At 37.2% G+C, this 26,720-nt stretch overlaps 1 protein-coding gene across 1 annotated transcript in view; it reads left to right on the plus strand.

Annotated features, from left to right (window-relative positions):
- The window catches only part of PTEN (phosphatase and tensin homolog), a 92,872-nt gene that overhangs the window by 23,521 nt on the left and 42,631 nt on the right, over positions 1-26,720 (plus strand). Inside the window, exon 2 of the mRNA XM_047088577.1 lies at positions 2,004-2,088. Within this exon, the coding sequence (XP_046944533.1) occupies positions 2,004-2,088 (85 nt within the window). The remainder of the gene's footprint in view (positions 1-2,003; positions 2,089-26,720) is intronic.

A 26,720-nucleotide genomic window follows, 5' to 3' on the forward strand; every position in this document is an offset into this window, starting at 1 on the left:
TCAGTGAAAAGACCTAGAGAACATAGATTTTAACGTGAGTTCGTATTTAATTAATGTTTTTACTTTGATTTTTGATTTTTTTATTTAAAAAAAATTTTAATGTTTATTTTTGAGAGCAAACGAGAGAGAGAGAGAGAGAGAGAGAGAGAATGTGGGGGAGGGGCAGAGAGAGAGAGAGAGAGAGAGAGTGAGAGAGTGAGCAAGGGAAACAAGGTGCTCGAACTCAGGAACCATGAAATCATGACCTGAGCTGAAGTCCAGAGTCAGACACTTAGCTGACTGAGCCACCCAGGTACCCCGTTGATTTCTTGATTTTATAATGGTATCTCTTTTATGTCTGTAATCATGAATCTGAAAATCATTAGCAAAATTTTATTTTTTTCCCTACAATATAAAGAAAAAAAGCTTGAGGATATCCATACTGGTATTAGTAAAAACGAACTCTCAGAAGAAGTTTAAAATTTTTTTCTAGTTGTTTTTGTTCTTATAGTGTGCTTCCTAACAAGACGTACAGTAAAATTGTTGCACTGTCCAGATGAAATCATTTCTCCTGGTCATCAATTTGATCTTTAGTCAGGTTTGTTGTTGCTGTTTTTAGTGTATGCTTCTCCCCTTTCCCTTCCCCCTCCCTTCTCTATGAAGCAAACATTTGTATTAGTTTCTCGGTTATGTGTGTGTGTGTGTGTGTGTGTGTGTGTGTGGTGTGCACATGTGCATTGGAAAGTTCAAATTCAAGCAAATACGTGTGTAAATGTTATTTCATCCAAACAGTACATATTTTTTCATATAAAAGGTAGTATAGTGTATATGTTGTGCTTCTTTTTTCTTAAAATATTTGTTAGGTCTGTTCAATCAGTGTGTGGCAAAACTATGGATAAAACCTTTTAAAAATTCTGATACTAAAATAAAAGCTTTTAGTAATTCGATAATTATTTTTGGATTGAAAATAATACTGAGATCAACTCAATAATGTGAATGTGGCGGAAAGTGAAGGAAAAAAGATCTAGAAAAGGGCACTGGCTTTGATGAATTTTGAATTGTATTTGAAAAATGAATGGGTCCAGAAGTAGACAGAACACTTTAGGGATGGTTTTGAAGAGAGGCTTGAGGCAGATTAGCTTGGCTGTTTTGGAAGGTCCATGTCAGAAAATTATGAGATTAAAGAGATGGATAGTGGATCTCAAGAAGAAATTAGTGCTGGTATGATCCAAAATACATAGAAATGTAGAGTGTGTGTGTGTGTGTGTGTGTGTGTTTTAATGCTTCTGGAGTGCAGAAGTTTTTATGCCAAATATAGTGTGTGACATAAGTGAATAGAATGGCATGTTAAATGTTGATTACCTTGATGGAAAGGGAGAATAAGTTTGTACCTTAGTTCGGTGTTACCAAGTCGCAAATACCAAGGACTGGAAGAGATCACTGTGGTTGTTTCAGCCTAATCATGTGGCATAGGAAATTGAAGCCTGCAAATGTTTAAGTCACATGTCAAAATTATACAACTGGTTAGATGAATAGCCAGGTCTTAAATCTGGCTTCCTAATTCTTAATTGTAGCTCCCTTTCTCTATGCCATGGTGCCTTTTATATCCATGAAAAAATTAGAAGTTGTGTAGCTATTTTTGTTTTTATTTTGATACTTGGTTTTTGCCCCAAGATAGCTTGAGTTCTGTGATTTATAAAGTCTGAGGTTTTTGTTTTTCACGTACATATGCCTAAATACCGTAAATGTGGAAGTTAAGTTTTTTCCTTGAGGGCATTTTTAATGTAGTAGGTAGAGGGATTTGAAAATTATTTTGCCATATAATTATTTTGATATAATTCTTTCGGAATTAATGTATTCACTTGTGTTTCTTAATTATGCATGATGGTTTATAAATAAATAAATTTGACAGTCTTTTGCTAACATAGGTATAGTAATTTTTATAATCAGCTAATGCTTTAAAACATTTACACGTAGTTTGCATTTTTGCATATTTCAGATATTTCCTTAACCTAAGTACTCAGATATTTATCCAAACATTATTGCTATGGGGTTTCCTGCAGAAAGACTTGAAGGCGTATACAGGAACAATATTGATGATGTAGTAAGGTAAGAACTCTTAATTTTCTGTTTCAACTATTGATGTATTCATGCTGTATTTTCATTTAGAGAAGATTTCTAAACCATAGAAAACGATGTCCTTGTGAGGTAAACTTTATTTTTATTATGTTGGTGCTCTGTACTGCTTTTTTGTTTGTTTATTTAATGGACTTCAGTGGGATACAATTCCGTTGATAAGAACTGACGTTTGACATGATCAGGTGTATGTGATATAATTTCGTGGACTCCATACAGTACTTCTTAACCAAGTTAATGTCTGGATTCCATTACACTATGGTTTTGTCTTTTATTTCACAGTAGGGGATTAGGTTTAACATCAAGCGGATTCATTCACTTAAATTTATTCATCCTAAATTGGAGATAACTGATACCATGTATTTTTTACATACAACAGTTTATAGTAGGGCATAAATGTACCAAGCGTTTGAATAAGTATTTGGTAGAGGGTCTGGACAGGAGTTGGTGGGCAAACCAAAGTCTGACTTTGTCTCTTTTATAAACGTGAATAATTTTCTAAGTGTAATTATCATTCAGTTCCGAACAATGTTTCTCAAGGCCCATTTAAATGATTTTAATACATTTATAACCTAAGAGTACATCATGTGTTTCATGAGAGAAGAAATTTGTGTCTGCTGTGTAGTCTCAATATATTTTCTCATTCCAAATAAAAAATATATATGTGTGAAAAACTAACTGTAAATGTCCGTAGAAACTTTAATGGTTTTTAAAGTTTAAAATTTTGGATTATTCCCTTTATGCTCTTTCAGAAATCTCTTTCTTGGAGACTTTGAATTTAAATATTTGCTGGGAATTAAATGTTACAGTGAGTGGGAGAGCACTTTGTAAAGCATTATGCAGATGTAGAGTCCTTTTGTATTAGTTGTTTAAGCACATGAGCCGACCTGTGTCCTTATATGAGTGAGCCACAAGTTGTTTTTCTAAGTGGTAAGTTTTTACCAATTTGCTTTAACCAATGTGTATTTAAATTTTGCCATATTGAGTTGTGTCCAGTTGGACTTTTGTAGTGTTTCTGTTCTGTGCAGAATTGGTAAATGTCAGTGTCTACAAAAACTACAGAAAAACCCCAAACTATTTCTTTGTAGTTTGTATTACAGTTATAGCTACATGAGACTGTTAGAAGTGCTGTTTAAGAACTTGAAAATAGGGAAATAAATTTGTTTTCTCCTAGTTAGGTGGGACACAGTTGGAAGGATGCTTACCATCACAGATCCATGAGAGCAACACTGTGATACGGTTTAGTCAGTGACAGTACACAGGTACAGAAAATGTGGGTGGTAGAGAAAAGAATGAGGGTCGTAAATTTTGAATCAGGAGAGGAGGATCTGGAAAAGGAGTCGTGCAGTCACCAGACTTGTGTTCTCTGCGGTGGTGCAGGAGTGTTCATCAGGCCTCCTTATGACCTAGGCAAGATATCCTCCAGGGTGACTATCTTATATTACTGCTTTGTCATTCTGTGTCCAACCAAGTACTGATTCAATCAAATCAGGTTAGTACTCACCTGGAAAAGGAGTATGAATAGTCTGGGTAGAGGACAAGTTTTCTGATCACTGTAAGGATATCATCCTTGTGGTAAATTAACCTGGCATGTTAGTTTTGGTTGGTTCTTTTTGTTCTCTTCTGACTAAATTAGTTTCTTCTGACTTGTTAGTCACGAGGCTGATTTTTCATCTTTCAGGTTACTGATAAAGTTCAGTTTTTGGATCTGTACACTTCATTTTCAGACCTTAGATTGTAATAATTTCACCAAGAAAATATTTTGCTGGGAAGCATTTTGATACGTCATCTTCTGACTTCATAGCCCTCGCCTGAATTAATGACACTGAATTAAGATTCCCAAATTTGGGGCTCCTGGGTTGCTCAGTCAGTTAAGCGTCTGACTTTGGCTCAGATTATGATCTCGCGGTTCACGAGTTCGAGCCCCATGTCGACTCTGTGCTGACAGCTCAGAGCCTGGAGTCTGCTTCAGATTGTGTGTCTCCCTCTCTCTCTGCTCCTCTCCTGCTCATGCTCGCTCGTGCACGCTCTCTCTCTCTCTCTCTCAAAAATAAAATAAAACGTTAAAAAGTTATTAAAAAAAAAAAAGGATTCCCAAATTTAATTTGTAATCTGTAACCAAGGTTGAAGTTTATTCTGCCTGCTTTAATGTATCTAGCTTATTGTGTCCAGTTCTTGGCTTTTTCAAATGTTATTCCTTAAAAAGGTTTTATGTACATGGTTTTTTATTTAGCCAGTAGTTGCTTTAGCCAACTGATCCTGTCACCTTTATGGTAATGGCAGTGGTAATAGCACGTAAATGATGAGGAATTACCTGTGGAATATAATAGCTATGCTGTGCCTGGTTTGTCTTGCCCTCCCACATGTTGTGATTGGGGGATAAATGGCTAGTGAGGCTTTGCTGGCTTCCGTTGCTCACTCCACTCCCCTTCTGCGAGAGAGAGGATAAACAGTGACCAGGAAGATAGTTGTGGTTTTTCCTGTGAAATAAAATAAAAATAAGTAACTTCCAAGTAATTGGCCTGTTAGGATTAACTTCTCCAAGGGGGAATGGCTGTCTCCAGTACCTAAATGATTGATTTTCTTGTTTGGTTCCCACGGTATTGGACACAGTAGTAATAATCAGTAGTGATTCCTTTTTGGCTCAAAGATGATAATGTCCCAGTGAAAAATGTTGTCTTTATTCTTGTAAATTTTCTCTCAACAAACATTTCCAGTTGGATTTCCTTTGCCCTCTCATTCCATGTGTTTTCTATGATTTCTCCCCAAAGGAGAAACACTATGCCAGGTTCATACTTTGTTGGTGTTGAACATCTTTGCTTTGAGTAAAAGAAACTCACATTGCAAATGCCTTTACTTAAATTATGCAGTATTTAACTGTTGGGGATATGGTTTGTTAATGGCAACGTGAAATTTTATATTTGAGGTACTCAAGTGACAAATATTTAACTTCTTTTGAGGTTACCTCCTAGGATCAGGAATGGATGCAAAAAAGTAAAAAGTCGGGGAGAAGTGAACAAAGCTGAAATTTTTAACTGTCTTCACTGCAAATGTTTTGTTTAGTAAGCAATCAGAATTGACAGGGTAGGACAACGACATCTCAAAAAGAAAGTTGAAGAGCTGACTCTTCCCAGATTGTTTTTTCTTCTTTTCCTCTTATTAACCACCTTCTCTCCTCCTCCTTTATTGCCCCTAAGATCTTGCTCTGAACTGCTGGTAATTTGAAACAATGTTTTATTCAGATAATTGATTATTGTGTGGTAATCTCATCCCTGGGGCTAATATTGAAGTTACCCTAATTTATATGTTATCTGGTATAAATCTGAGCAGTCTGTAACAAAGTGATGAATTATGTGTTTAACAGACATAGCTTAAGAACTGTTCTGTACTTAATAAATCAGACAAATGTAGGTTTAATAGAGTCGTGAACTGGCTTTCTTACTGCAGAACCTTTAATATACTACTATGCCTTGTAACTCTCCCAAGAGTGAAATTTGAATATGCTGCTTTTCTTTTCCTGTTTTTTTCTTTCTCTTCCCTTCCCTTCCTCCCCCCTTCTCTCTTTCTTTTCTTTTAATATGTTAAATAATGTCTTCTAAACAGTGTTCCTTGGAGCATAATTTGGGAAGTGTTGAAAATGAAAAAAGATGCATGGAACAATATTTCCCCTTAGTCTGAAATCAGTAGGAAGTAATTTGCTTCCCGTTTTATTGGAACGATGTTAGATGTGGGTGGGTTCCCATATTTATTGTAAGGAAATGCTTTGAGCTTAGTCTTCTGATATATAGTGATTTTCTTTTTTTTTTTTTTTAAAAAAAAGACTTTATTCATTGTGTTCTGTACTCTCAGCCTTTTTATCCATATATATGTGCGGCTGTATTACAGATTCAGGTGCAGCATTCAGCTTTCCTCTTTTGTACATTTTCTCCCTGAAGAAACGTCACATATTCTTATAATCATATGTTGATCTCTCAATCAACCTTAATTGTGTGTTGATATTCCATTGAAAAGGAAGTGTTTGTCATCCCAGCATTATCATTATTGGTTATTCAGTTAAAAAATTAAAAAGAGATTATATAGAGGAAAGCTTCGAAATAATTTAGAGAGAATATCAATTCCATTCTCCCTTTTCCACAACTTTTGACTTCTTCCTTGTATTGCCTTTCTTTTCCCGGCTTCCTTTTTTTTTCTTTATTGAGGTGAAAATTACATAACATAAAATTAATCATTTTAAAGTGTACACTTCAGTGACATTTGGTACTTTCACAATGTTATGTAACCACCACCTCTTTGAAGTTCCAAAACATTTTTATCACCCCAAAGAAAAAGCTCTACCCATTGGCTGCCTCCCACTTCTTTTGTTGGTCTTATTTTCTTAAAATGGCAGTCTTGACAGATTTGACAGTGTTTATAGTATCTGCACTAATTCAGTTTTTGATATTTTAATAATAGGTAACATGTATTTTACATTTATTTACATACGTATGTTGCTTTTGTACAGTTTACATGTGTCATATTTTATTTTATTTTATTTTATTTTATTTTATTTTATTTTATTTTATTTTATTTTATTTTACTTATTTATTTTGAAGGAGAGAGAGGGCAGGGGAGGTGCAGAGAGAGAGAGAGAGAGAGAGAGAGAGAGAATCCCAAGCAGGTTCTGCGTTGTCAGCACAGAGCCCCATGCGGGGCTTGATCTCACAAACCAAAATCAAGCTGAAATCAAGAGTCAGCGCTTAACCAACTGAGTCACCCAGGTGACATGTGTCATCTTATTAAAAAACTACAGTTTTTAATAAGTCCCCATTTCACATATGGTGTTAAAGAGGTTAGCTTCCCCAAGTACCAGAGCTGGTTAAGTAGTGAGGCTAAGGGTTGAGTCCAGTCTGTCAGATTCCAAAGCTGATAGCATATGATCCTGTATGTCAGAGAACAAAATGTTTTATCCTATACATGTGTACACCAGAGGGTATATACCACGTATAGGTAAACACCAGAAAATTTATTTAGGATTTGAGTTTCCAGATTGAAAAAAGCTATATCGTGCCAAGCCCAATGAATGAAAACAGGCCTATACCAGGCAATTATTATGAAATTTCTTTTTTTTTTAATGTTTATTTATTTATTTTGAGAGAGCATGTGCCTGGGGGGAGGGGCAGAGAGAAGGAGAGACAGAGAATCTCAAGCAGGCTCTTTCCCATAAGCACAGAGCCTGATACAGGGCTCCCTGTCAATGACCCTGGGGATCATGACCTGGGCCAAAATCAAGTGTCGGACGCTCAACTGGCTGAGCCACGTAGGCACCCCTGAAATTTCTTTAATGATGCCAGAAATAATGAGAATGTCTCAAAAGCTTTCAGGGTCATGTAGGAGGGATTAGGAATATACATGACGTCCAGCTTCTCAGCATGGAAGAATTAATGATGGAAGATGGAGGTACAGTGTGTCACGTTTGCCTTCAGCATAGAATTCTGTATCCAGCCAAGCCACCAGCCAAAGTGCAAGAGGAAGAAAGAAAGCCATTCGAGAACAACAGCAAAAACTTGTATCCATGCAACATTTCTTAGAAAATTATTAGACAGTGTGTTCTAACAAAACGAGAATAAGCCATGAAAGAAGAGAAAGGGGCTTTGGTAAATTGAGGCTCCAACTCCGAAGCAGCAGAGGAAAGCCCAGGGGTGACACCTGTGCCACCGGCTGAAGAGCAGCTAGTTCTGGGTGAGCAGTATGACAGAGGGCATCAAAGAAGAAAATAAGAAGTAGAACTGATAGATGGATCTGAAATGTTTTGGGAAAACGTGATAGATTCTTAGAAATATAGTGAATTAGGTTAGGAAGCAAATGTTAACATCTGCCGATTGGCTTCCTAACCGCAAATTGTCATATTGCCATTGAAGGTAGGGATTCAGAGAAGTGAAATGTGGAGGTGCTTCTGGTTTTGTAAGCTTCATCTACCATGGCGGAAGATAGGCAGGTAATTGATAAGCCTGTAAGAAGCAGTGGTATGTATATTATAGAGAAATGCCGAATTAAATACCAGGAAAAAGGATATGATAGTTGAGGATGGTTACTCTTGGAGAAGACCCAGGAACAGATGGATGAATAGAGCTGGAGATGAATTTTTTTTTATTGTGGTAAAATTTTATATACACATATATATATCTATAAAATACGTACAATGCAATTTACCATTTTGACCATTTCTAAGTATACTTTTGGCATTAGGAACATTCACGTCGGGCAACCATCACCTGATGGTCATCGTCTCAGACTTTTTTTTATCACCACACTGAAACCTTGTACCCATTAAATAGGAACTCCCCAGTGCCCCTACTCTCAGCCTGGCGACCACTGTTCTACTTTCTGTCTTTGGTATTTATTCTGGGTACCTTATGTTAAGTGGAGTCAGGCACTATTTGTCTTTTTGTGACTGACTTAGTGTGACATAGCATGTGACTTCACTTAGCATAACGTCTTCAAGGTTCATTCCTGTTCTGGCCTGTGTCAGGATTCTCTTCCATTATATGTATATACCACATTCTGTTTATCTGTTCATCCACTGATGGACATTTGGGTTGCTTCTGCCTTTTGACTATTGTAAATAATGCTGGTGTGAACATAGGTGTACCAGTATCTGTTCAAGTCCCTGCTTTCAGTTCGTTTGGTTGTACACCCAGAAATGGTATGGCTGGGCCAAATGGTAATTCTGTGTTTGATTTTTTGAGAAACTGCTGTATTGTTTTCTACAGTGGCTGTATCATTTTTCATTTCTACCAGCAAGTGTAAGTGTTCCAATTTCTCTACATCCTCAACATTTACTGTTTTCTGGGCTTTAAAAAAAATTTTTTTTTTTTTTAAGAGCCACCTTAATGGGTGTGAAGTAGTATCTCATTGTGGATTTTTTTTCTTCCCTATCTTTATCTTTTGTTTATTTTTTAATTTTTTTTTAATGTTTAGTTATTTTTAAGAGAGAGAGAGACAGAGTGTGAGTGGAGGAGGGGCAGAAAAAGGGAGACACAGAATCCGAAGCAGGTTCCAGGCTCCGAGCTGTCAGCACAGAGCCCGACGCGGGGTGCTAACCTACCAAATGTGAGATCATGACCTGAGCTGAAGTCAGACACTCAACCGACTGAGCCACCCAGGTGCCCCCCCCCCCGTCGTTATTTTAAACCACTGTAACTTGGAGAAATCACACATCTCAGCTACAGAAGCAGAGACCTGAGAAACTTCCCTTCCCCTTGGTAACTGACCTCCCCTGCAAACCCCTTCTTTCAAAGTCAGAGGGAGGGGATGAAACATAAAAGAACGCTTATTTTAGCTAGAATCTTACCAAGATTTTCCCATTCTTCTTAGTTTTGGGGTATGACAGCTGGTAATTTCTTCATTTGCTAGGAACCAGAGCTCTGGGAAATCTTGTTAACCAGGAGGCCTGGTGTTTTAAAAAATGAAGAAATGCTAAAAGGATCTTAGAAACAGAGGTACTTAAAATGTGCACATTGAATGCATCAATACTTTCAGCATGCATGCGTACAATGGCTATATAATTATCTTGAGACAACTTCCAAAGTCTAAATTTGAGGCTTATGATCTCCCTTCTTGGAAGGCCTATTTAAGCATCTAGTAGATTGAGTATTACATTTTTGCCACCTAATGGGAGGCCTTCCATCTCCTCCTCCCTCTGTTCCTCTTTTAAATTTGAGTCTAGGGGCGTCTCGGTGACTCAGTCGGTTGAGTGTCCGACCTCACCTCAGGTCACGATCTCGCAGTTGACGAGTTCCAGCCCCGCATTAGGCTCTGTGCTGATGGCTCAGAGCCTGGAGCCTGCTTCCGATTCTGTGTCCCCCTCTCTCTCTGCCTCTTCCCCTCTCATGCTCTGTCTCTCTCTGTCTCAAAAATAAAGATAAACATTAAAAAAATTTTTCTTTTTCAATTTGAGCCTAGACAAGTATAGCACAGGTTCCAGAAAATGTCCAGTGGTTTTTGATCTTTGGGGCATGCAATTTTGTGTATATTTGCTAAGTGATATATTTTTTTAAAGGAGGCATATAGTTAACATACATGTTATATTAGTTTCAGGTGTACAACATAGAGACTGGACAATTCTGTGCCTTATGTGATGCTCACCACAAGTGGAACTACTGTCTGTCACCACACGGCACTGTTACACTGCCATTGACTCTGTTCCCCACGCTGTACCTTTTCACCCCTGGCTCATTCCATAACTGGAAGCCCGTATCTCCCACTTGCCTTCACCCGTTTTGTCCGTACCCCTACCCGCTTCCCTCTAGCAACTATCAGTTTGTTCTCTGTATTTACAGGTCTGTTTCCGCTTTTTGTTTGTGTATTCATTTGTTTTGTTTTCCAGATTCTATATGTATGAGTGAAATCATATGGTGTTTGTCTTTCTCTGACTGACGTCTGTAACTTAACATAATACCGTCTAGGTCCATCTGTGTTGTCACAAATGGCAAGATCTACTTTTTTTAATGGCTGAGTAATATTCCATTATGTTTGTGTGTATGATGTCTTTATTCATTTCTCAGTGGACACTTGGATATTATAAATAATGCTGCAGTAAACATAGGGGTGCATGTGTCATTTTGAATTAATGTTTTAGTTTTCTTGGGCTAGGTATCCAGGAGTGGAATTACTGGATCATATGGTATTTCTATTTTTAACTTTTTAAAGATGTTTATTTTGAGAGAGAGACAGAGCACGTACATGTGCACAGGGGAGGGGCAGAGAGAGGGAGAGAGAGAATCCGAAGCAGGCTCCATGCTCAGTGCGGAGCCCAGGGTGGGGCTTGGTCAGATGCTTAACCGACTGAGCCACCTAGGTGTCCCCTCTTTTGAATTTTTTGAAGAACCTCCATACTGTTTTCCACAGTGGCTGCACTGTGGAATTCATATTCCACATACTCCTATTCCTACCAACAATGCATAAGGGTTCCTTTTTCTCCACATCCTTGCTAGCCCTTGTTTCTTTTAGATTCTAGACATGTTGATGGTTGTAAGGTGATATCTTAGTGTGGTTTTGATTTGCATTGAACATCTTTTCATGTGCTTATTGACTGAATATCTTCTTTGGAGAAATGTCTAAGTTTTTTGCCTATTTGTAAATTGAATGCTTTATTTTTTTGTTGTTGAGTTCTAGTAGTTCTTTATGTATCCTGGGTATTAATCAGGTGATTTGCAAATATTTTCTCCCATTCTATGGGTTGCTTTTTTGCTTTGTTGATAGTGTCCTTTGATGCATAAAATGTTCAAAAGTTTGATACAGTCCAATTTAGCTATCTTTTTGTTGACTGTGTCTTTGGTGACACATCCAAGAAATCATTGCTAAACTGGTATCCTAAAGCTTTTCTCTCATGTTTCCTTTTTAAGAGTTTAGAGTGTTAGGCCTTTTTTTAGGTCATCAATCCATTTTGAGTAATTTTTGTGTATGGTGTAAAATAAGGGTCCATGAGGGTATCCACTTTTCCCAGCACCATTTGTTGAAAAGACTGTCCTTTTTCTACTGAATGGTCTTGGCACACTTGTCAAAAAATTATTTGACCATATATACAAGAATTTATTTCTGGTCTCTGTTCTAGTTCACTGGCATGTGTCTGTTTTCGTGTCAGTACCACACTTTGTAGCTTTGTAGTAAATTTGAAATCAGGAATTGTGAGTCCTACAATTTTGTTCTTCTATTTCAGGATTGTTTTGGCCTTGGAGGGTTCTTTGAGACTCTATATGAATTTGGGGATGGAATTTTCTACTTCTGCCCCCCCCCCCAAAAAAAAGTTTTTGGGATTTTGATAGGAATCACATTAATCTGTAGATTGTGTTGAAATCTTAACAATATCAAGTCCTGATCTACGAATGTGGGATGTCTGTCCATTTATTTAGGTCTTTAATTTTTTTCAACAGTGTTTTGTAGTTTTCTCTGTGTATCACCTTGATTAAGTTCATTTATAGATACTCTTTTTCAATGCTATTGTAAATGGAATTTTCCATTTTGGACTGTTCATTGTTAGTGTACAGAAATGCAACAGATATTTGAATTTGAATTTTGTATGCTGTTACTTTACTTAGTTTGTTAATTCTAACAATTTTTTGTGGAATCTTTAAGGTTTCCTACATATAAGAACATGTCATCTACAAACAGGTAACTTCATTTCTTCCTTTCCAATACGGATGCCTTTTTGGATAGAAGTGGCAAAAGCAGACTTCCTGTCTGTCTTGTTTCTGACCTTAGAGGAAAATTTTTGTCTTTTACCATCGCATATCATACTAGTTGGGTGTGGATTTTTTTTAATAGATTTTATTTTTTACAGCCACTTTTCATTCATAGCTACATTCGGCAGAAGGTAGAGAAGATTCCCATATCCCGCCTGCCCTCACACATGTATAGTCTCCTTCACCAGTTTAAGTGTATTTACTTTGAGAGAGAAAGAGAGACAGCCTGAGTGAAGGAGGGGCAGAGAGAGAGGGAGCACACGTGGAGCCTACTTGGGAATTCTCTCCCTCCCTCTCTGTCTGCCCCTCCCTTTCTCCCTCCCTCTCTCTCTCTCTCTCTCTCAACATTAAAAAATTTTTTGTCCAGGGGCACCTGAGTGGTTCAGTTGGTTGAGCGTCTGACTTCAGCTCAGGTCATGATATCACGGTTTGTGGGTTCGAGCCCCACATCGGGCTCTGTGCTGACAGCTCAGAGCCTGGAGTCTGCTTTGGATTCTGTGTCCCCCTCTCTCTATGCCCCTTCCCACTTGCGCTCTGTCTGTGTCTCTCAAAAATAAACAAACATTAAAAAAATTAAAAAAAATTTTTTTTGTCCAAAACCACAGGATGCATACCAAGAGTGAACCCTAATGTAAATCATGGACTTTCTGTATGATAATGATGTGTCAGTATAGATAAACTAATTATAACAAATACAGTAAAACCTTGGGTTGTGAGTAACTTGTTCTGCGAGTGTTTCACAAGATGAGCAAACATGTCTAATAAAGTTTAACTTGATAAACGAGTGATGTCATGCAATACGAATAGTATGTGAAGCCAAATGTCACATGATCGCAACTGAGCCAATGGTTCTTCTCTCTCTCTCTCTCTCTCTCTCTCTATCTATCTATCTATATATCTATCTCTTTCTCTCTGGGATTGTAGGTGATGATTTCCCGTGCTCAGATGCTCAGTCTCAAGCCGTGGTGTTTGGCAGAAATCAGTGATTTTTCAGGATGTTGGAAGGTGCCCACAACTGGCACTGGTGTATTTTTGTCACTTCAAAGCACCTGTGGACAGTCCTTTGCTTTTCCCCACAAGAGTGAGCTTAGGAATGCTTTGCTTCATTCTAGGTCAGGCTGCCTGCAGATAGAGACCCTTTCCTCTGCTGCCTTATGCCAGTTACATGAAATACAGTCTATGACAAGAGTTTATTAATTCTGCACTGTGGTCAGCATCCACGTGAGCGTATACAATGGCCCCGTGCAGAAAAAGATTCGAGTCGATAGATAGCAGTGATTCCGTTGGTGATAGTGAAAGTTGTCCTACACAATAACCCTCCTCTCTCCTGTCTCCCTCAAACCAGCCATGAAGGTTATCAAAGGGAAGTACAGGTTAATTTATTTTTCCTTATGCTTTGTATTTTCTTTATTATTTTGTATTATATTACAATATTGTAATCATTTTTATATGAATGTTTTTGGGTTGTGGAACAATCATCTGAGTTTCCTTTATTTCTTATGGGGAAATTTGCTTTGATATACAAGTACTTTGGATTAGAAGTGTGTTTTCGGAATGAGTTATGCTCGCAAACCAAGGTTTTACCATATACCACTCTGGTAGAGGGCATTAATAATGAAGGAGAGCCCAACATGGGGCTCAGTCCCATGAACCGTAAGATCATTACCTGAGATCATTACCTGAGATGAAATCAAGAGTCAGACTCTCAACCGACTGGGCTGCCCAAGCGCCCCTGGGTTTGGACACATTTTAATGACATGTGTCCATCATTATAGTAATACACAGAGTACTTTCATTGCTCTAAAAGTAGTCTGTATTCTGCCAATTCATCCCTCTCCATCCTCCCTGCCCCCTGGCCTCTGGCAAATGCTGATATTTTTACTGTCTTCATACTTTTGACTTTTCTAGAATGTCATATAGGTGAAATCATCCAGTATGTGCATATAGAAACTCTACGACTATGCAATATGGCAGTATATGAAAAACCCACAACATGCAAAATGGTATGGCCACTTTGGAAGATGGTAGTTTCTTACAAAACTAAACATACTCCATAAAATCAAGCAAATGCATCCCTATGAGTAGTTACTCAAAAGAGTTGAAAACTTGCATTCACACAAACATGGGTGTCATGTCTTAAATGCCTGACTCCCAAAAGAGGAAAAAGGGGGATAAAAGGAGAAAAAAAAAAAAAAATCCTCTGGATCTTTAAATCCCCTGGAAGCCTTTTCCATCAGTGGGGATTTCAGCCGGGGTGGCCTGCTTCTGTGTCTGCATGTCTGTTATCAGAAGCAGAAGTCAATGATAAGAACACAGATCTCTGATATTTGGAGGACAAGGTCCCATGAGCTGGTGCAGGCTGTGCTAGGAGTATGTCCATGGCTGCCTCCTGGGAGGTGAGGGGCACTGGGGGTGAATAGCTGCTGCCATACTGAGTTGGAACGGGCTGAAATTAACTACGATTTACGGTCTAAGCCTTCATCTGGACGATGCAAGCTTTTGACTAGACTCCAGGGTTCCAAAATAGTTACCTCAGTCCGATTATGCCAGTAGAGTATTTGTCTAGGTGGGGAGATGGGTTTCCTGGGGTTCCTAGTCTGCCATCTTCCCTCAACTAGTTTTTTATTACATGTTTTTGTCTGTCTTTTGAAATACATGTTTATATATTATCTTGACAAAAATAGTTTTAAAATGCACTTTGGCAGCTTACTTAGGACTATTTCATAGGAATTCTTTGAGGAAAGAAAAGACTTCTAAAAAAGACAAAGACTGTTTATTCTCACAGCTGTCTTTAGTGAATTCAGATTTTTGTATATTGAAATTATTTGAAGTAAGGTATAGTTGTCTTAGAAAGATTTATATTCTAGATTTTCCACGTCTTGGATATTACCTCTTTGCTCTTGTCTAAGTTTTTAACCTACTTTCCAAGTATCTCCAGTTAAATTTTCCCATTTCCCTTTGGAAAGTGCTGTTTTCTTGCTTTTTTTCCGCTTTTCCATTGTATCAAATTTATAAGGCAGTGAGCCAATTGTGGGCATGAAATCCTTGGGAGGAGAGAGGAGGAAGTGGGAGGGGCAGCCATGGTGAATGTTTTCCTAAGTAATATTCAAGTTCTTTGAGAGAACTTACCCTCCCCCCTTTTTAAAAATGCTGTGATATTTTCTTTTAAATAGATTGTTTATTCTCCTGCCAGTCTCCCTGTTGCTCAAATGCTAGATAAGAAATTGTAAAGTTCACATATTAAAGGGAGCACAAAAAGTATTTTACCAACCCTCAATCAAAAAAAAAAAAAAAAAAAGGAAAATGCTGTAGATGAACAGGGTCAGGGTTCTTGGTTGCACAGGATGGAAAATAGCTCTAAATAACTTAATCAGAAAATAATTACTTGCAAAATGTTAGATAGCTCATAGCTCACGGCTCAGAGCCCTGAGCTGGGAAGATTGGCAGAAGCCAAGGGAAATAAGGCATGTCACCAGGTTATGATAAGGGCAGTCTCTGCTTAGGACGCTGACTGCTATTGGACACTTGCTGTCCCAGTGCTGTCCCAGTGCTGTCCCAGTGTCCCACACTGCTGCCTTGACTGGATATTGGTGACTGTGCTCATTACCTTTCCACTCTGCTGGAGATCTCTCTCCATGACCTGACTGCTCTGCACCCTGCTTTTACCCCTGGGAGTCAGTGTCCAGAGCAGGAGGACCTAACTGGTCTCGGCCTTGCTCCCATGAGGAGAAAGATGGGGAAGGGGAGTATTTGCTTCTCACCTTTTGAAATTGTCTCCAAACTGAAATGGGTTTGGGTGCAGAGCAGCCTCAAGAAGACTAATATCTCCTACCGATTTCTCCTACTTTACACCTCCTGTCTTCAGACTCTGTTTGCAACTAGAACTTGCAGTCATTCTTTAAAGAATTGTTTTCATCTCAGACCTACTTTTTACAAAAAAACAGATGGGAACATACCGCATACTCTTCTGCATTTTGCTTTTTTTCATTGAACGTACTTAGGAATTTTCCATACTGGCACGGAGGTGAAATGTCTTTTTATTGGTTGTCCTTTATTCCATTTTATGATCATTCCATGTCCCCAACCAAATGTCCCCTCTGATGGACATTTAGGTTATTTCCGGTTTATCACGATTGAAAACAGTACTCTAGGAAACATTTTCACACATGTATCTTGGTGTCCTTTTCCAAGTATTTAAGGTAAATTCCTAGCAGTGGAGTTGCTGCGACCAGTGGGTCCATAGATTAAACTTTCACCCTCAAAAACAGTATCATTTTATATTCCCACCCACATGCATGAGAGTGTTTCCTCCCTCCCACAGCCTTGGCAGACTTTAAACTTATCAACTTTTTGCAGTTTGTTGTAATTTGATTTTTGAGTGCATTTCTTTAATTGTGACATAAAGCCACTTTGTGTTTATTGGTTATACGTAATGTTTTCCTTTGATCTGTACATGAGTGCTGACTCCATCTTCAACTTTTTTAAAAAAATTTTTTCCTAAATGATTTTGATGAACTCTTCAAAAAACAAGGAAGTTAGTTCTCTTTGTTCAGTTTTATGATGCCCTGCCTCTGCTTGTCTTGAATTTGATAACTGCAAGATTCAGATGAAGTTATTATAGAGCTTGATGGATTACTCTATTTTGAATTATTGATTGCTGACTGCTTTACTAATATGTACGATCATGAAATATCGAAGATTTTTTTGTTGATAGTTGTTTGTTAAAGAATATTCTTTAAGAAATCACCTTGGTTAAACAGCAAATTGACAATGCTTTTAATCCAGAAGAATGTCATGTATCCACCACTGTTTGAGTTACTGAATCAGCTACATTCTCTTGGACAGAGATGGTAGAAATAAAAGGGAACTTAGTGGTTTTTAAACCCTTTTTTTTTTTTTTTTTTTTTTTTTTTTTTAAGGAGTTCTCCTTTTTCTCTGGTTCTAGTGTCATATAGCTGTCTAACCTGTGGCATGCTGCCTTACTTAATATTCTTTTGGATCCAAACATTTTTCTCACTCCAAGCCTTTTCTTTTGTCGTTACCATTTTTATGTTCTTTTATATGTGCTATTTGTGTTCATCTATGATTATTCCCTTTTTTTTTTTTTTCCCTGCTTGTTAAACCTTTTAAATCTGAATGTTATGGGTAAATTTCACTGCAGCTTTATTGATTGGTTTTCTGAGATAATTTCTGTTATTTTCTCATTTGTCTTTTTTAACCTAGTATCATTTGTAATTGTTTATACAGAATTTTAGTTTTTAAAGTCTCTAGTCTTTCCTCTTAGATTTTGAGTTATGAATTCATAGCCTGTTATTTAAATGAAGCTTTTGAAATCCGTTTTACTGATCTGTATCATATCTAACTATGCCAGTATTTCCTTCCTTGTCTGACGTGAACTCTAAAATTATATGAACACTTTCTCCCTGTTTCCTGGCATTTCCACTCAAACTTGTTCCTCATTCTTGGTTGAAAATGTGTCCAGAGTTGTAGTTTTCTTCTTTATTAATCAAGCATGTCAGGAATTTGTTAGAAAACTACATATGGTTGAATACTTTTTCTGTAAGTATTTTGACAGTTGTAAAGTACTGTATCTTTCCTGTTTCAGTTTTATGCACTATTCCAAGAATGTACCCATTTCTACCTTACTAAGGCACGTGTATTGTGTTCCACTGGATTTTTTCATAGATACATGTATTTTAGACTTGTGCTATCCAGTATAGTAGCCATGAGCCACATGTAGCTATTTATGTTAAAAAAAATTTTTTTTAATGTTTGTTTATTTTTGAGAGAGAGCGGGGGAGGGGTAGAGAGACGGGAGACAGAGGATCTGAAGCAGGCTTTGTGCTAAGAGCAGAGCTTGAACTCATGAACTGTGAGATCATGATCTGAGCTGAAGTCAGACGCTTCACTGACTGAGCCACCCAGACGCCCTATTTGTTTAAATTTAAATTAATTAAAATAAACATTGATTTTCATTTGCACTAGTCGCCTTTCACGTGCTCAATAGCTACATGTGGTTAGTGGCTACCATGTTGGGCGACATAGATACAGAACATTTTCATCATTGTGGAAAGTTCTATTGTACAGTGCCATTCTAGACAGTGCCGTTTTGCTTTTCATTCTAAAAAGGTCTCGTTCCTGGAGATGATATAGTTATTCCTTCTGTGGCTATCTCTGGTATTAAGCAAAATAAATTTGAGATATTTTGAGGTGGGTTGCATTTTACATATTCATAGTTATAATCAGATTACTTTTAAAAATCAACTTTATTGAAGTATAATTTATGTGCAATGAAATGTAGTCACTTTTAAGTTTACAGTTCAGTGAGTTTTGACATGTATACACATCCACGTAAACAGCACCATAGCCAAGATTTAGAACATGCCCTTCTGCCATCAGGTCCCCAAACCTGGTTCTAGGCAGTTTCTAAATCTTAATTGTAGTTAAGTTTTGCCTGTATTGATATTTTATATAAATGCAGTTACATAGTATGTACTTTTTTTGTATCTGGCTTTTTTCTCTAAGCATAATTATCTCATTTGCTGCTTGCATCGGTAATTTGTTTCTTTTTATTGCTGAGTAGTATTCCATTGTATGGATAGGACAGGATTACTTACCCATTCACCTTCGATGGACATTTGGGTTGTTTTAAATTTGGGTCTATTATGAACAAAGCTGCTATGAGCATCCATGTCTAAGACTTTTGTGGACATTTATTTTCATTTCTTTTGATAAAATATCCATGAGTAGAATTGCTGGGTCATATAATATAGGTTAATAAGTTAGTAAAAGAAAAAAAAATAGTTGTGAGGTTAATGTAGCAGAATAGAAATCGTAGGAAAACTGACACATACATTGTTAGAGAAAGATGCCAAGATAATTCAATGGGGAGTGGATACTCCTATTAACCAACGCTTTGGAACAACGGAATGTTGGTATAAAAAATAAAATGAACCTTGACTATTTGTCATATACACAAAAATCTCATACTACGTACAAATGGATTGTAGATAGAAACATAAAAGTAAAATTTAAAGCTATAAAATAGGTAAAAACAGAGAAAAAAATCTTTGTGACCTTTGGTTTAGTCAAAGATTTCTTAGTGCACAGGAAGTTAAGCATGAAAAAAAATTCACAAATTGGACTTTATCAACATTAAAAATTTCTGTTCTTTGAAAGGCACCGTTAACAAAAAAGAATGAGTCTGGGAGAAATACTCGCAGTGCATATACCTGACAAAGGACTTGAATTCAATACAATATAAAGATGCTTTTACAAATTTGTAAGAGGACAACTCCATAAAGAAAAGGGCATAAGGTTTGAACATAAACTTTACACAGAAGATATGTAAATGATAAGTAAGTATATTAAATATATTCAAAATCAGTCATTAGGGAAATGAGAATTAAAAGATAGTGAGGTGTGGTTTCATATTTACTGGGATGGCTAAAACTTAAAGGGCTAATTGGTTGGCAAGGATATAGATCAACTGAAACTCTCAACCATGTTGGTAAAAGTGCAGAGTGATAACAACTTCTTTGAAGAAATATGTGGCAGGTTTTTTTTTTCTTTTTTTTTTTTTAAGTTTAAAGTTTAGTTAATATACAGTGCAATATTGATTTCAGGAGTAGAATTCAGTGATTCATCACTTACATACAACACGCGGTGCTCATCACAAGTATCCTCCTTAGTACCCATCACTCATCTAGTCCATCTCCCACCTCCCTACCTCCATCAACCCTCAGTTTGTTCTCTGTAGTTAAGAGTCTGTTATAGTTTGCCTTTCTTCTCCACCCCGCCCCCCATATGTTCATCTGTTTTGTTTTTTAAACTCCACATAGGAGTGAAATCATGATACTTGCCTTTCTCTGGTTGACTTATTTTGCTTAGCGTAATTCATTCTTGCTCCATCTGCGTTGTTGCAAATGGCAAAATTTCATTCTTTTGGTAGTTGAGTAATAGTCTTCTCTCCCTATCTGTCTCTCTGACATCTTTTTTTTTTTTTTTCCATTCATCAGTTGATGGACATTTGGGCTCTCTCCGTAGTTGGGCTATTTCATTCTGCTATAAACATTGGGGTGCATGCTTCCCTTCAAATCTGTATTTTTGTATCCTTTGGGTAAATACCTAATAGTGCAATTGCTGGATTGTAAGGTAGTTCTATTTTTAGTTTTTCCAGGAATTGCCACACTGTTCTCCAGAGTGGCTGCACCAGTTTGCATTCCCACCAAGCAGTGCAAAAGGGTTCCCCTTTCTCCACAGCCTCACCAACACCTGTTGATTCTTGTGTTGTTAATTTTAGCCATTCTGACAGGTGTGAGGTGGTATCTCATTGTGGTTTTGATTTGTATTTTCCTGATGATGAGTGATGTTGAGCATTTTTTCATGTGTCAATTGACCATCTGGATGACTTCTTTGGAGAAGTGTCTATTCATGTCTTTTGCCCATTTCTTCACTGGATTATTCGTTTTTTTGGGTGTTAAGTTTGGTAAGTTCGTTATAGATTTTGGATACTAACTATATATATTATTTTTAATAGCCTTCTGAATTTTCTCAATGGGTTCTAGTTCACTTCCCCTACTGTTTCTTTTCCCTCTAGTTTTATTTTCTTTAGTACTGGGGATTATTGTCTTTGAGCATAGACCTTGACGTAAGCTCTTAGTTTTGCTTCTCTGTTTAACTTGAGGTAATTAATATAGGAAAAGGCAGTACTGTCCAGGCAAGTGTTAAGAGTGGGTTTTCAACAAGATACTTTACTTGTATTGGATGTATAATTGATTTTAGGTTTGACAACATGAAGGTAAGTAGGAGAAAATAGTTAAGGACTAGAATGTTTGGAGCGCGCCTGTGTTAATGGGATTAAGGCAGAGATGACTTATATGTTGAAAAGGAAAAACAACAACTCAGTTTTTGTTTTCGTAGTAGCAGTGGCAGCTGTAGATGCGTAGAGTTCTAAGAGCAAGTTTTAATTTAACATGAATACAGCAGAAGTAAATATGATGCCAAATAGCTACAGAAAAATATAGCAGATAAGTAATTATTTTGCTGTTTTTAGATATGCACATTTCTGTTTTTTAAATCTGTTTTTGGATTAGTAGGGACTGTCCAATGTTCTTAGGCTCTTTTCTGAATGGGATACCTTAAAAGAGGGTTTGCTTCTGGGTTTCTCTCCAAGTGCTAGGAGCATTTGGTATGATTGTGGTCGTCTGTGCTACAGTGTATCTGTAGTAGAGCCTGTCACATAGGAGGTACTCAATAAATATTTCTAAGATGAATTTTTATCAGTTCCCCAAGCATTTGAAAATGAAATAATGCTCTAATAATATAAAATTTAGTATCAATATGTATTGGCACCAAGCAGAGATATACCAATTCATCTTTAAGAAACAGATTAACTCTCAGGTTTTACAATAAGACTTGAATTTAATTCTCTAGAATACAGTCTACATAAAGCCCATCAGTGGGTTGGTTAGCTGTTGAAACATGGAAAAAACATGGCTAAGGGAAAGGAAACTTTAGCCAATGAACTTCAGATATTTTGGGCAAGACCATTCCTGTTGTGGAGATGGAAACATCAGAATGTCTTTGTTAGAAATTGATTTAACTAGCTTCTTTTGTTTGATTCCATGTTTATTCAGCAGCAGTATAATTTCACTTTTCAATGGGTCTGCTTATGGCAAGATCTTGAACTGGCCATAAAGATGTGAATAATTTTGTTCCTGTGGCAGTTGGATTTTTCAAGGCAATTAATATATTGCCATTATGGTCATTATTATATTTATATATCAGTCGTATGATATGAGTTTGAATTTGTCCCTGAAAAAAACAAAAGCACCACTCAATATACTGACAGGATCAGGGCTTACCCAGAAAGGTAGAAGATCAGACCCTGGACCATCACACTAATAGTACTTCACCAAAGTAATAACAGAATTTTTGAGGCCTATAAAGAAAGCTTATCTTGCAACCCAGATTCTTTTCCCCCCTCTATTGGAATGAGTTTAGTGGCATGGTCAAGTGTTTGGAGCAGCTAGATAGAATTTGGCATTTGATTTATGTGATCTTCTTTGCAGTTGAGCATTTTGTATTCATTTGCCTGTAGAGTGCTCTCCAGTTGGTAGAGCAAGTATATGTAAATGTGTATGTACTATATTTCATAAAGAAATATTGTAAGGTTAAATTTGAAGTTATTTTATGATCACTGACTTTCTTAATTGGAGTATTTAGCCCATTTATATGTAGTATAATTATGGAAATGTTTTGTTTACGTCTGTCATTTTTCTATTTGTGTTGAGTTGTCCAGTATTCATTTATTCATTCATTTATTCCTTTATTCCTTCTCTCTCATTCGCCTTTTCCTGTCCTTTCTGAAGTTAATAGAATAACTTTAGGTATTTAATTTTGATTCTGTTGACTTTAGCTGTACTAAATTTATATACTCATACATATTTTAGAGATTGCACACCAAGAATTACAAAACACATTCTTAGCTTACTATAGTCCTCTTAGAGTTAGTATTGTCAGCATTAAAATGTAAGAACCTTACAAAAGTAAAATTCCTTATCCTTCCATTTCTTTTATGTGGTTATTGTCATATATTTTATATCTATGTATGTAATAAACCCCAGAATACAGTGTTACTTGATTGCTTTAAGCAGTTGTCTTTCAAAGCAAGGGAAGAAAAAGATGTTCTTTTATAAATATAAATATCTTTTATATGTACTCCCATTAGTTCCCTTCAGCCTGAGGGCAACAGATTTTCACTCATCTTTTGTTGATCATTTTTGAGGCGCATTTTGCCGGATATAGAATTTGGAGCTGAGGTTTTTTTTGTTGTTGTTGTTTTCCCCTTTCAGCACTTTAAAGATGTTATTTCATGAGCTTTGATAAGAAGTCAACCATTATTGATAGTCCTCTGTTTTTGTTTCTTTCCCTTTATCGTTGGTTTTCACTGGTTTTGACTAATATGCATAGTGGTTCTTTTTCTGTTTCTCCTACTAGAGGGTTAGTGAGCTTCTATAATCTGTAACTTGATGTTTTACACCATTGTTGGGGAATTTCCAGCTGGGATGTCTGTAAAAAATGTTTTTCTGCTCCATTCTCTTTTACCTGTCCTGAGACTCCAGTAACATATATGATAAATTACTTTGTATTGTTCCACAGGTCACTGAGCTGTTCATTTTTTCAATTTCTTTTTTTCGTTCTTCAGATTAGATAATTACTACTAATCTGTTGTCAGGTTCATTATCTTTGTATTCCAGTTAGCATTTATACATAACAAACCACCTCTAAACATAAATACGACATAGAACATTTATTTCTCTTCTACTCATGCCTTCAGGGAGTCAGGAATTCAGATGAGGCATGGTGGAGATGGCTTGTTTCTGCCTCACAGTATCTGGAGCTTTAGCCGTGAAGACTTGGTGACTAGAAATGAGTTGACACATTGGGGGCCCGAATTATCTGCAGGTGTTTTCACTGGCATGTCTGGTAAATGCTGGCTGTTATCGGGTCTTCAGCTGAGCTGTTGGCCAACACCCCTCTACTTGACCTTTCCAAGTGGTCTCTCCGTGTAGGTTAGTTTGTGCTTCATCGTAGTATGTTTGTTAGCTTGGTGTCCAAAGTGAGGATCCAGAGTCCAAGGTGAACGTACGTGACATGTTTATGATCTGGTCTTAGAAATCACTCACTGTCACTTTTGCTACACTCTCTGAGTTCCAGCAATCACAAAGCTGTGCCCAAGTTCTAGGGAGGAACCGCAGACTTTACCAGTTGATGGGAGAAGTATTAAAGGTACGTTAATGAAGAGTGTGTGGGATGGTGCTGCAGTCACTCTTGGAAATGCAGTCTGCCACGTCTTTCTTCTGCAGTCTCTAGTCTTCTGTTAAGAGCACAGAGTAGACTGTTCTTTCCAGATACTGTACTTTTGAGGCCTAGAATTTCTGTCTTTTATAGTTTCTGTATCTTTGCTGAGACTTTTCATCCTTTTACTTACTGTAATAACCTTCTTTACATTCATGTGTGTATTTACAATAGCTGCTTTGTAGTGCATCTCTGCTAATTCCAACGTCTGGTTCATCTTGGAGTTGGTTTCTATTGACTGCTTTTTTCTCTTGGTCGTGGGTCATGTTTTTCTGCTTTGCATGTCTAATAAATTTTAATTGTATGCTGAATGTTGCGAATGATATGTTGTAGGAAGTCTGGATTGTTACTTTCTTTATGGGTGTTGAGTTTCACTTTGGCAGGCATTTAAATTAACGGTTAATCTGGTATTGTCAACCTTGGTTTTCTTTGGTTAAGGCAGGCCTATTTCAGTTTTGTCTTTCATCTTAGGGCATGGTCCTCACTTCGAGGGTGTGGCCTTTCTGGGGTCTCAGCTGAATACCTGAGGTGCTTACATGAAGTCTCTCCATTCTGGCTGGGCCAGAACTCCTTCTTCTGGTTCCGTGCTGTCTCCGGTGTCCTCTCTAGTATGCTTTTAGACCCTGCGCACCTGCAGCCAACCTTTGGCCAAGGACCAGAGGTGCATTTCCGTATGGACTTCTGAGGCTCTCCCATTCATCTCCTTTTCTGTGCTATTCTGTTCCACAAACTTTAGCTGCCTTAGCACCCCTGAGCTTAATCAGATCTCTGCCTTTTACCTCGGTGAGATCTTTGTTACATTTGTTGTTTCTGCTTCATCAGAAGAGAGCCTCCCAGCTGAAAGCACGGTGGTTGTGGGAGTGCTCTCCTGTTTTTCTGGAAGCCTCAGAAGCCTGTGCTGCCTTCTGTTTAGTGCCTCAAATAGTCACCTCATCCATTTTGCCCAGTTTCACATTTGCGTATAGCAAGAGGATGATTTGTGTACCAGATATTCTGTAATGGTCAAAAACGTATACATGCTACTGTAAGAAAATTTTTATTAGATGACCCCTTTATATTGAATGCCAATATGAAAAGAAGATTCTTAGAACAAAATTATTTAAAGCCTGTAATTTGGTTACAATAACCTTGCTATTATAAAATAATTTATAATGTTCAAATTTTGCTTTTTATTGCATTTTACCCATAAATTTGTATTGACTTTCTCTAGAAATGGCAGATACAGTGAAAATGTGTATATTATTCTCTCTTCCCAACTACTGGTTAAACATTGCTAATCAGTAATGATATTCTTTTCCAGTTTTCAACCTGGATGTTTTTTTATAGTCTTAATATTGCACCCCAACAGGCCGCCACCAGTTTGATGCCTGTTGGCCAGTTCTAGCGTATTTCCATTTTACTAACCCAATCAGTATTATTTTGTGGGATATTTAATTTTATGAAAGGTTACCCCAGTGGATAATTTTCTAGAACTAAGGTGATTTCAAAAAAAAAAAACAAAAAAACAAAAAAAACCAAACATCCTCAAAGGAATCATTCAGGCTATTTAGTAAGTCCTCAGCACTTACTGTATAGAATGTAGAAAAATGCAAGATTGGGAAGCAGAAATTCTCAGCCCTTGTGCCTCTAATAATACTTGAGATTTAAAAGAGAATCAAAAACTGGGTTTGAATATACCTTATAGACACCTAGCCAAAGTAACCCGAGAAGTGTCTTGATGAAATTAAAGATTGGGCTTTCCATGGCTATGCCTCTAGGAGGGATTTAAAGAGCATTTACTAGCATTTTAACAAATTGTTTGTGTTTGGTTACTCGTTGTTTCTCACTGGGATCTGATTTGTGGTTTTGTGATTGTGTACGCCAATAATTTCTTTTAAATATCCTCAAGACAGGCTCAGTATGAATGAAACCTCATGAGTCTTCATAAACAGGAATTGCATGAATCTCATTAAAACTATTTCTCAAGGAGGACTGTTATCACATTAAAAAAAAAAAGCCTAACTTCTATTTTTTTCTAATTCAAAAATAGTATATGAAAATATTAATTTTATGTAAACTAAGATATATTGTTCAAAAGCAGTTGGATTTCTAAGCTCATCAGACCCATTTTTTGGAAGTAAAATAGTTTGATACAACTTTGTCCGTTCTGTACCTTTTGGGAAAATACAGTAGGGCAGGCAACTTTTCTTTTCTTTTGAAAGTAGTGTATGCTTCTGTTTTAACAGCATAGTTGCAGAAGTGTTGGAAGCGAATAGTGAAAACCTACGTCTGTCCCCGAGAACTTTTGCTAACCATTATGACCATTTTGGTAGGTGCCCTTTCCTTCCTTTAGGCACCACTTGAATGTGCCTGCGGGGCCGCCACGTGGGAACCCTGCTCCCTGGATTTGGGCAATAGGGTGTGCATGTCCTTGTTAACATAGTGTTGCTTTATGTACTTGGATTCAAAAGTTAAAATGACCAGACCCAGGATGAACTAAAAATAAATTGTTAATCCTCCGGAACACCTTTTTCTCTGCTCACA

Source organism: Lynx rufus, unplaced genomic scaffold (genome assembly GCF_022079265.1).
Source record: "Lynx rufus isolate CCGP_SWC_20201006 ecotype Redwood Valley unplaced genomic scaffold, mLynRuf1.p SCAF_25, whole genome shotgun sequence".
Taxonomy (NCBI): domain Eukaryota; kingdom Metazoa; phylum Chordata; class Mammalia; order Carnivora; family Felidae; genus Lynx; species Lynx rufus.